General features: G+C 40.6%; 1 protein-coding gene across 4 annotated transcripts in view; it reads left to right on the forward strand.

Moving 5' to 3' along the window:
* Window positions 1-12,186, forward strand: part of LOC139461501 (calmodulin-like) — a 47,690-nt gene that overhangs the window by 33,429 nt on the left and 2,075 nt on the right. For all 4 annotated transcript variants that reach the window (XM_071243001.1, XM_071243007.1, XM_071243003.1 and 1 more), the window contains 3 exons: window positions 3,558-3,606; window positions 3,975-4,133; window positions 9,349-9,600. In XM_071243001.1, the coding sequence (XP_071099102.1) occupies window positions 3,558-3,606; window positions 3,975-4,133; window positions 9,349-9,600 (460 nt within the window). The remainder of the gene's footprint in view (window positions 1-3,557; window positions 3,607-3,974; window positions 4,134-9,348; window positions 9,601-12,186) is intronic.

The following is a 12,186-nucleotide window of genomic DNA, read 5'->3' on the forward strand; positions in this document are numbered from 1 at the left end:
TATCAGGGTACTAGACATATAGTGTATCAGGGTACAAATATATTGTGTATCAGGTTACTACATGTATTGTGTATCAGGGTACTACATATATAGTGTATCAGAGTACTAGACATATAGTGTATCAGGGTACTACATATATTGTGTATCAGGATACTAGACATATAGTGTATCAGGGTACTAGACATATACTGTATAAGGTTGCTACATGTATTGTGTATCAGGGTACAACATACAGTGTATCAGGGTACTATACATATAGTGTATCAGGGTACTATACATATAATGTATCAGGTTACTACATGTATTGTGTATCAGGGTACTACATATAGTGTACCGGGGTATTAGACATATAGTGTATCAGGGTACTGCATATATTGTATCGGGGTACTAGACATATAGTGTATCAGGGTACTACATATAGTGTATCGGGGTACTAGACATATTGTGCCAGAGTGTACTATATGTATAGTGTATCAGGGCACTACAAGTATAGTGTATAAAGGAACTACATCTGTTGTCACGCTCGCTGACTTGGTCCATTCGTGTGGATCGATTCTCATGATATCAATCACTGATTGTCTGGTCCAGACTCGTTTATTTACAGACCGCCGTCATATAGCTGGAATATTGCTGAGTGCAGCGTTACACAACAAACAAACAAACATCTGGTGTATCGGGGCACTACACATAATGTGTCAGGGTACTACATATATACGTATCAGCGAACTACATATATAGTGTGTCAGGGTACTAAATATATAGTGTGTCAGGGTACTACATATATAGTGTATCAGGGTACAGCATGAATAGTGTGTCAGGGTGTTCCATATATACGTATCAGCGAACTACATATATAGTGTGTCAGGGTACTAAATATATAGTGTGTCAGGGTACTACATATATAGTGTATCACGGTACAGCATGAATAGTGTGTCAAGGTACTCCATATATAGTGCATCAGGGCACTACATATATAGTGTATCAGGGTACAGTATGAATAGTGTGTTAGTGTAATACATATATATGTATCAACATACTACATAGATAGTGTGTCAGGGTACTCCATATATAGTGCATCAGGGTACTACATATATAGTGTATCAGCATACTACATATGTAGTGTATCAGCATACTACATATATAGTGCATCAGGGTATTATATATATAGTGTATCAGGGTACTACATATATAGTGTATCAGCATACTACATATATAGTGTGTCCGGGTACTCAATATATAGTGCATCAGGGTACTACATAAATAGTGTATCAGGGTACAGTATGAATAGTGTGTTAGTGTAATACATATATATATGTATCAGCATACTACGTATATAGTGTATCAGGGTACAGCATGAATAGTGTGTCAAGGTACTACATATGTATCAGCATACTACATATATAGTGCATCAGGGTACTACATACTAGTATATAGTGCATCAGGGTACTACATATATAGTGTATCAGCTTACTACATATATAGTGTATCAGGGTACAGCATGAATAGTGTGTCAGGGTACTCCATATATATGTATCAGCATACTACATATTTAGTGTACCAGGGAACTGCATGTGTCGTGTATCTACATAACAATGTATATTATAGCAAATAATGCCTACACTTTACACTGTACGTAAGTGAAGGAGCATATCTGGTTTAACCGCCCAAGACAACATTGATATGCATGCAAGAACCTTTAATTGAATAATGTATAGTCTACGTCGATTGTCCATGTATTGTTGTGTTGTGCGTCGTGTTTTGGCGTGTATGTTTTGAATGCATGTATATGTGGAAACAAGGCAGCTGTTAGCCATCAAGGTGAGACTATTTATACTTTGTGTGGATTAAATAATCGATAGCTAAGACATGCCACATTCTCCTCCCATGCTTCAACTAGGAGATCGTGTATCAACTATTAAACTAACTGACTCTGCGTACAGGGAAACATCGCTTATCGCAACTGTAACGTTCCTGTTGTAATCGTCAGTATTAACACCTCCGAATTAACGAATCATTGTTGCAGAGTACATCCTTTGCATTTGTTCGTACACGTGTTTCAGGGTATGCCATATCGTGTCTCACCATATCGTTCGCTATGCAAGGTGTCCTGACTAATGAGCTTTCACTGTGGTACCCCTTGGATGTAGTTAAGTGGCAACAATGAAACATATATTAATCGATTTCTTTTGCAGTGTTGTTTACTGAAGAATTTTCTATTTGTAAATTTCAAAGTTATTAGTACAAAGGGCATGTCAAGTCATGACTTGCAACATGTCGCTCTGTGCTGTCCCAACATTACTTGAGAAAAAACAATATCGTTTACTTTGGAGGTCGTAGAATATTTTGTGGTTTACCAGTATCACTTCTTGACTTGACTCGCGACGGGTGTTACCAATCGGGCAGGATAAGCTGAAGCAAAGTACTATGTATTCGTTGTGCAACGTAAGTGATTCGAGAGTGTAGGTTGTGTAGGTGTATATACTACAGCAGTGGCACCCTTCACAAACACATGTAATGAATGGTTGAAACGCACATTGCAACAAAGACTGCTTCGTATTATATCCTATGTGAGGTTATACTGCAACACGAGATTCTACACCACATGTCTGCATGTGTTGCAACACGAGATTCTACACCTCATGTGCTTTGTCTGCATGTTGCAACCTGAGGTGCTACCCACTCACTAGTCGTTTTGTCTGCATGTGTTGCAACACGAGATTCCACACCTCATGTGTTTTGTCTGCATGTTGCAACGCGAAGTGCTACCCATTCACAGAGATCTTTTTGTGCCAATATTGCAACACGAGGTTGTAAACACAGCGTACTCCGTGTGGCTATGTTGCAACACGTGACGCTTCATACTTTGTCATATGTGTGTCTATGGTGCAACATAGGGTGATGCACAGTGTCATTTGTGAGCAATATTGTAACATATTTGTTCTCAAATAAGCGTATGAGTAGTGTTATGTTGTTGCGATTAGCCCACATTCCCGATAACTGAATTACAATATATAAACAAATAACTATGTGTACATGATTCCTTCACATGTGAGACGAAGTGTAACGAACGACACTTGGGAAAATATTTTATTATAGATCGCCGTCGGTAATCTTGCTCAGCTGTTGCAACAACGTTGTGTCTTCACATCGACCCATGTCCCACTTATACATGCTTACATATATTTATGTGTGTGTGCTTGAATAGCCGTCTTTGTTCACTCACTGCGTATTGTGCATGGTGTTGATTGCCAGTAGTCGAGTCCATTGTCCTGTTGGCCATTGTGTTCTTCTGCATGTGTGCTGTAATGGCGGAAGAACGTTTTACATTCATCTGTTTGTCTGATTTAAAATTATAATTAATGAGAAGAGTACCGGATATACCATAGCTGTGTATATGTCATGGTTATAAATATATATATATTTTTTTTAATCAATTTGGTCATTGTCTACAAATATGAAGTTCCGATGATTACTACTACTAATACTGCTGCTGATACTGCTGCTGCTGCTGCTGCTGCTGCTGCTGCTGCTGCTAATCTATAATTTATTATTTTCAGACACCTAAATATGAGGAAGAGATTGTCCTTGCAGATGACCAAAGAGCAGGTGGGTTACAAAAACGTACATGTACAATTGTTAGAATGGCTATATGAAGTGTAATTTATTGTACTCTGCTAAAAGGCTTCATTTTGCAACATGTCTTGTTTGTAAGCGTGAAATTACTGGAAGGTTGAAATGTTGTCACCCAGGCTCGATTCCAAGCATGGCACACACTGGTGCATCCTAAAATATGGCAAACATACGCTGGTTTGGGCTAAATATAAGGAAATATTTCAAATGTATAAACATAATTAAAATTATTATTACTGTATTACTGACTACAACGTGTAGCCAACAATAACACATGTAAAGCAATTACAGATATATATGCAAGTTTCACTGTGGTTAAACTACATCTTTGGTTGTCTTTTCAGAACTCAGAGAAGCATTCGGGTTGTTCGAGAAGGCAGGAAAGGGCAGAATTAATGTCCGTGATCTCGGGGCCCTGCTGAGGTCGCTGGGAATGAACCCATCAGAACGAGACTTGGAGGAAGCCAGGCATGAACTGGAGATCAGCGGGACCTTCTCTAGAGGTAAAGTCAAAATAACTGCATTTAACCCGCGAATACAAACCCATATCAATTGAAGATAGCCACCCTGTCTTGGTAAGTAGGGGCGGTCGGGTAGCCTAGTGGTTAAAGCGTTCGCTCGTCACGCCGAAGAGCCGGGTTCGATTCCCGACATGGGTAAAACGTGTGAAGCCCATTTCTGGTGTCCCCCGCAGAGATATTGCTGGAATATTGCTAAAAGCAGCATAAAACCATACTCACTCTTGGGGAGTAACCAAAGTGCAAATACCCATGAGTATCTGCTTAATAGCTGTCCACTCATGTATGCGTGTGTACCGGGCTTTGTATCTGGGGTTAATAGAAACAGTGGTCAATCATGACAAAACTGATTTATAAAAATACCCAATTAAAACAGACATTATGTACCACGATGTAATGTGTAATTTAACATTGTGTGTGTTGAGGTCTATAATTTAGATGGTGTTAGTTTTTGGATGACACAGTCAGTTACTTATCGACTGTGCGTTTCCTCGTCTGTAATTTGTGGTGATGAATTGTCATGCATGCAAATTGTACATAATTAAAGATGATGTCTTTTGAAAACTTATCACGTGTCCCTGTCAGTTGCACTGTTCAATGACGTCATACTCAGGAAAAGAGCTCCAATTTTCATTTGAATCAATGAAAAGGTTGGGCGCTTCACTGGATGGACATGTATCTGTTCTGTCTTCAGCTACTGTGCTTCACTTACAGTTGTTGATGTGTTGTTGAGGTAAACAAAACTTGAAGAAGGGGCGTTTATTTGTATGTTAAGTCGGCATGGAGGTGAGGACTTATAAGAAGAATGCTTGTAACAGATTTTACCAAAATGTACAGATGGATAACTGTCATATTGCAAGAGACATGACGCACATGTATGTACTGGTAGCCTGAAAAAGGCTCACGACAATAGACATGCATTTGTATTATACTCAAACTCATTGAATTATGAAATAATTTAGTTTGTAGGTTTCAGTGTCAAGGTTTGGTATCGTTTATTACATATCTATCAATTAAATTGGTTTACTTCCTTGATTTCTGTCTGTACCCTTAAAGTTAACCATTTTCCAAAGGTTCAAGAAAATGGGGTAAGGATGTGACATTAAAGCAAAACCCGTCGGTGAATGTCAATCAGCGGTCGAGCATTTGCATTAAGTAGCAATCATCATAAAACTTGTATTTGTGCAGCGAACGACATTTTGGTACTTGATCAAAACCACCAGAAAGTTCAATCAACGTGTTCGGATTTTTTCATCATCTTTAGATTTATGTGTGCCATTTTCTTGATGAGCGAGAATGTATTTCATGTTCTAAATTAGTGAATCTAGCGTGTAGAAGCTATTTTGTATCACATTCTTTGTCGAACATGAAGTAAAGGAACAGTGTCGCAAGCACGCTATCGGTGGGTCCGACATATATCCTCTTCATCCATGTAGCGCGAGTGATCCACGTGCCGATCATCAATCAGTCTTCTGTTTCCACCTTGGTTTTCCTTCATGTTTACATTAGTCTCCGACACGTCTCCCTTTGTTTTACCCTTTGCACCACCATTAGTCTTCCGGACATGTCTCCCCTGTAGTCTGCTCCTAGCACCATCATTACCATTCCAACAGGTTTCATAACTGGACTTCCTCACACCATCAACCGATGTTTTACAGTAAATCTCCCACTCATACTCTATTTAAAGGTCTGATTAGTCTTCATCGTAGAATCCATCAAAAGTCCTCCCATTACCCCCGTAGTCATCCGCCTATCTTTCTCCTCGGTCTTCCACATCCTTCTAGAATCCCCATTCGTCTTCCTCTTTTACTCTTCTTGGGTGAGTGAGTGAGTGAGTTGGGTTTAACGCCGCTTTTAGCGGTATTCCAGTTATATCACGGCGTTTCAGCTTAATGTTGGAGGAAAGCCCGAAGTGCTGCAGGTCTCAGACGTTTACTACTTCGGTGAAACCTACGAGCACGGGTATGGTGTTGACAAACCTAGAAACCTAATCGGCGGGCCCCACAATCATAGGTTTCTGGCGTGCCCAAGGGACGCAACTCTGCACAGCGAGTCAAGGCGCCTAAGACGACTGGGCCACCCGTGCCTCTACTCTACTTGGTCTTCATTTAGACCCGGGTCCGATTCCCGACACGGGTACATTCATTGTGTCCTCCGCTTTTACTCTGCTCCTGCTGGGATCCACCTTTTATATCTCCGAATGTCCACCTCCTCGTTTGTACACTGTGTCTTTCTCCATTGTGTCCCCTTGGTCTACATCCTGGTATGCACATCGTGTTTTCTTTCGTAGTTTTCCCCTCGACTACTTCCTGGTATGCACACTGTTTTCTCCTCAATAGTTCCCCTCTGGTCTACCTCCTGGTATGCACACCATGTCTTCCTCCATAGTGTCCCCTTGGTCTACCTCCAGGTATGCACACTGTGTCCTCCTCCATAGTTTCCCTCTAGTCTACCTCCTGGTATGCACACCATGTCTTCCTCCATAGTGTCCCCTTGGTCTTCATCCTGGTAATGCACATCGTGTTTTCTTCCATAGTTTTCCCCTCGACTACTTCCTGGTATGCACACTGTTTCTTCCATTATAGCCTCCCTCTAGTCTACTTGCTGGTATGCACATTGTGTCTTCCTCCATAGCTTCCCTCTTGTCTACTGGCTGGTATGCACACTGTTTCTTCCTCTATAGCTTTCCTCTCGACTACTTCCTGGTATGCACACTGTGTCTTCCTCTATAGTTTCCCTCTAGTCTACTGGCTTGTATGCACACTGTGTCTTCCTCAATAGTTTACCCCTCGACTACCTCCTGGCATGTACACTGTATCCTCCTCCATAGTTTCCCCCTGGTCTGCCTTCTGGTATGCGCACTGTGTCTTCCTCCATAGTTCCTCTGGGCTACCTCCGAGAATGTATGCTGTGTCTTCCTGCTGGTCTTCCGTCAGGTATGCACACCAGGTGAATACAGATGTGATGTTGGTGAATACAGAGGACAAATAGGACAGACAGTGATGTGTGGGTGAATACAGAGGACAAATAGGACAGACAGCGATGTTGGTGAATACAAAGGACAAATAGGACAGACAGTGATCTGTGGGTGAATACAGAAGACAAATAGGACAGACAGTGATGTTGGTGAATATAGAGGACAAATAGGACAGATAGCGGTGTGTGGGTGAATACAGAAGACAAATAGGACAGACAGTGATGTTGGTGAACATTGAGGACAAATAGGACAGACAGTGATGTGTGGGTGAATACAGAAGACAAATAGGACAGACAGTAATGTGTGGGTGGATACAGAGGACTAATAGGACAGACAGTAATAAGTGGGTGAATACAGAAGACATGTATGACAAACAGCGATGTTGGGATGACAAGTATACCATATTGATACAAGTCTTAATGTTTAGTATATGTTTATATGTTTTAAAAGTGTGAACATAAACAAACACATTCACGTGCCAACTCCTCCTTATACCAATGATGCAAAGGCTGATGTAACGTTTGGCATTAAAGTCCCTTCTCCCAGAACATTGTTAACAGATTTCTTTAATAACGAAATCCAATTAAGTCATCCTTGTTGATGTGACATCGGTAATACCGACTTAATTTCGTGATTACAGAAATAGAAGGATTAAGTATACTGGAAGGTAGATTAGACTTGCGATAGTCGCTGCTTTAAGGTATATGAGACAATCCACTGACAGCGGTTAAACCCTATCTTAAGGGAATCACGGGTCTATATATAGAACGTCAAGTGTTAGCTTTCAGTGAAAATGAACTCAGAGAGATTTATCGGGGAAACCGAAGGGCAGCAAGAAAAGCGCAGCTGTTTGTGGAAGGGAAATATAAAGCCTTCAACTGGCTTTGATGTTGCCGGACTTCCTGATATTTCTGGGACGTGTGTGTCTTCAGCCTGGCTCCGTAGCTCAATCAATCTTCTCGGGGTTTGTTCGGCTCATGACAAACTGCCATCATGGTTACTCTGAAGAGAGGACAAACTGCCTTTTATGTCGGTTCAAACAAACTAATTTGTTTTGATGGGAATGATATGCTTTAAAGTATCGTATTGACAATATGTTTTTTTTCTTCAAAATCACGGCTAAATAATGGGGAGGACTCGAACTGGATTCTGCTTGTATGTGATGGAACTTTAAGAAAGCTTTTCTTGTTAATTCAAGTTTGAACCATTCGATTACCAATCCGAGAATAGTAAAGCTGTCGGTGATATTCAGATGCATTTTCTTTTGAGTCTGTTGGTATTTGTTGATGTGTTTTGTGGCATTTTCCCTGTTTCTTGTGACAGAGATATGATGTTTAAGATTTTTGTTTATTATGAACTACGGGCCTAGCGTTTTGAATGTGTCGATTGACTTAGATATTTGATTTCTCAAATATGCTTTCAATATTCTGTATCTGACGTGAACTGCTGTCAAACATAATCCTCTGTTATATCGTCAACTCGTTTTGGTTTAGTTAGTTCCGTTGTTCGACGCTTTTAGTAATATTCCGGCCCTATTACGTAGAGTGGATGAGCTTCACATACTGTACCCAAATAGGGAATCGAACTCTGTCTTTGATCTGACCAGCCAAAGCTTTTACCACAAGACTAATTCACTTATCCCTAAACGGTTTGAGGACCGCCTCCGTTGTCTATGGGTAGAGGGTCCGCCCGGAGAGCGGAAGGTCCGGGGTTCGATCCCCGGCCGCGTCATACCAAAAGTCGTTAAAAGAAGGTACTTGTTGTTACCCTGTCTGGCGCTCAGCTTTAAGAGGCTAAAACAAGGACTGGTCGGCTCGGAGTCAGTAAACTGTGTCTGAGTGGGGTATTCATGTTAAACTGCGGCATGGTATCTCAGTGAGCTAGCACTATAAATCGGCATCAGTCCGGACTAGTACAAGCAGACACAAACACACACACGTACATGCACGTCGCTATATAAGTGCAATAATCTTGGACGCGACGTTAAACCCCATTTCACCTCATCTCACCTAAACGATTTGTACCTCCCACATGAAGCGGAATATTGTGGAAACACCTTTATGGTGGGCCAGAAGGTGTCTCCAGTGTTTACATCTCATCTGGTTCTGTGAACACACGTGGGGATCTCGCCTCCCACTTGTACAGACTCTTATCATGTGACTATCATACAGATCTGAATTCCCTTTGTGGCGGACGTTTAAATTTACGAATTTCTAATTTCAGCACGAGGGACGGTGTCGTTTGCTGACGTCGAGCGCTATATTGCGAGGCGGGGCGGGGTGTTTTTAGGTTGTGATGAGGAAGAAGATATTCACGCAGCCTTCCAAGTACTGGATAGAAATGGAAATGGGCGGATTGATATTGATGAGTTCCGTCATTTTATGACCACGATGGGTGAGCGCATGACTCCCGAGGAAGTTGAGGAACTACTTTCGGTGGCAAAAAAGGACGGCGAGGCTTTCATTGAATACAAAGGTAAAACAATAATAACCATGTACTGGCCCATGGTAGTATATTATTGTTGTTTAGTTGTTCGAAGACGCACTATCAATATCCAAACATAGATATTATGGCGGTCTGCAAATAATCGAGTCTGGACCCAGTCAGTATCATTGAAACGCAATCAACGAAATGGTCGAGCCAAACCACCAGCTCCATTAAGACGCCTAGCACAGCTTGTTGGGGACCAATTTGTACCCGGAAGTCCCACGGTGACCTTTGTAAAGTGTATCTAGAGGATGCCGGTAACATTCTGTCAGAACATAACACCTGAATGAGTGATGGTTAAATGGAGGAAAACAACATTTTTTTTCAATTTTAATTTACATAAAACATAAAATAGGTATCATTCTTTTTGCCGCTCAGTTCATTAAACCATCAAGTGAAATCTTAATGTAATCATCAAGTCCAGTGACCTCTGATTGATGACTGTACTTGTGCCATATGAATAATTACTATATGGGGTGGGGAGGTGGGTAGGTTTCAATTAGTTTTTCTAACTGAGACGTTTGTTTTAGTTCTGCAGTTTTTCGTAACAGATATTAATAGAATACATAACATGTTGTAGTGTAGTTTAAGCAAGTCATGCTTTATTTATGGAATTTGTCGATATTCCCTGGCAGTACAACCGATATCAAGTTGTACACATTAAGTAAACTTTGAAGCATCAGCACTTTCCCTGCGAAAGGTCACGAAGTGGTCCTACTGTTTGATTCCAGACTGCAAGAATGGATTTTAGAGTGATACTTAGCCAGGCGTTTATAATCGTAATGTCGAAGGTCCGTTCCGTCGTTGCTCAATATAACTCATCTGATTATGAATTTAGCACGAAGTAATATTTCAGACTTTGGAAAGCCAACGGTCGCCTTGATCCATCGGTTTTATGAAGGATCTAAACCAAGCGTAGGAAATAAATTCGATAATCGAAATGTCATCAAACAATCCATGTAGCTGGGACATACTTTAAGTCACAGGGGGTCATTCACCGTGTGAAGTCAGACATCCAATTATCGCTGATTACTAGTTATAACGTGTTGCTTCAGATTGTTTCCGCTACGTTCCGTATGCTACAAATGCTTTTTTTAGGAATTTCAAATGAACTACTTTTATACATAATTCCTGGGAACATTTCGCTGTAAACGTCCAATTAGCTTTGAACTCGTCATTACCTGGTAGGGTTCCTCTCTATAGCTGTTTTGGAGACACTTTCTTATGACTATGTAGAGCATGCTGCACTCATTCTCATTAGATAGTGACTGATTACTATTTTCGCGTGTTTCGTAAAAATGGTATCTAACGAGAAGGGGTGTGGTATTTTATGTATTACCCACGTTAAATATTTATTTCAGTGTGAATACATAACAAGTTTCGTTAAAACAATCTGAAACCGGTTACAAATCTGGTTGCGCATGCATTTTAACATAATATTATGACCAATCATGGGCGTTGTTTACATTTCTATTCATACGCATTAACAATTGTTTCTTTATTTAAGACTTTCTTCAGCTCATGGTTATTCAAACGCATTGTTGTTAGTACGCAGGCCAGCTATAGGAAATATGAAAAAGTGAAACAGCGCCGCGCTTTGAATCTCGGACCAACAGTGAACCGTCGGGATCACGGCGGTTCAATAAAATTGAATCGATTTATTAGATTTGTGTTCACTCACACATTACCATATGTACCTATTGGCGATTGAAACATTACGTTCAGTATAGGAACTGATGTCATGATCTATACTTACAGAAGAACATTGTCGTAGCTTCTGCAAGGGTGCATGGCGAACCCAGTGATCTAGGGCTGCTGAATTCTGTTCGGAGTTGTGCCCCTTACCGTTCTAGGATTCGTTAATCTCGTGTTTCACTCCGAGATTCATCCATTGGGGCTCACTCTGTGAGCACATCACCTGTCTCGTGGGATCCAACATTTTGATAAACGTTTTCGACACCATATACTTTTTTATCGTTCATAAGCCGGCATAAAGTGATATAACCGAAATATCGTTAAACTGAACAGCAGCGTTAAATCCTAATCCCTCATCCACATGTATCAGCACTTGCTGAAATCAGTCATGTACTCAACTGTCGGGCAATATGATGCATAGCACACACACATGTTTGATGGTGGCTAAAAATGAAACAATCAAGAAATGGTTATTCGATGTGAAGTATTTGATACGGATATCATAGTTGAGTTTTGGACTGTGATATTGGAGTTTTTCGGATAACTTTTTCAGCCTAGTAACGTTTTGATAAAATTTGTAAGTTTTTGGTCGAATCCAATTTTCAAGTTTGTTCTTTCTTTTGCCCGGCAGCATTTTTTTGAAGAGTTTAGAAAGTTTGACAGTTGACAATTGTAATGAAAATAATTGCCACCAATATGTTACAAACATGACATTGTATGGCAGAATGTAAATTCCATGTTGAATTCAAAGTAGATTCTAACTGTGTTTATGACATTTGTGATTTAGAAACACAAAAGTTAATGTGATATCTTTTCGTGGAGGAACTAAAGTGCATCGGTGTTCAACTGGGCTGCCGATAGGACCCTTGGGTGTCATTG

This window comes from Haliotis cracherodii, unplaced genomic scaffold, assembly GCF_022045235.1.
Source record: "Haliotis cracherodii isolate W230 unplaced genomic scaffold, xgHalCrac1.p SCAF_1, whole genome shotgun sequence".
NCBI lineage: Eukaryota > Metazoa > Mollusca > Gastropoda > Lepetellida > Haliotidae > Haliotis > Haliotis cracherodii.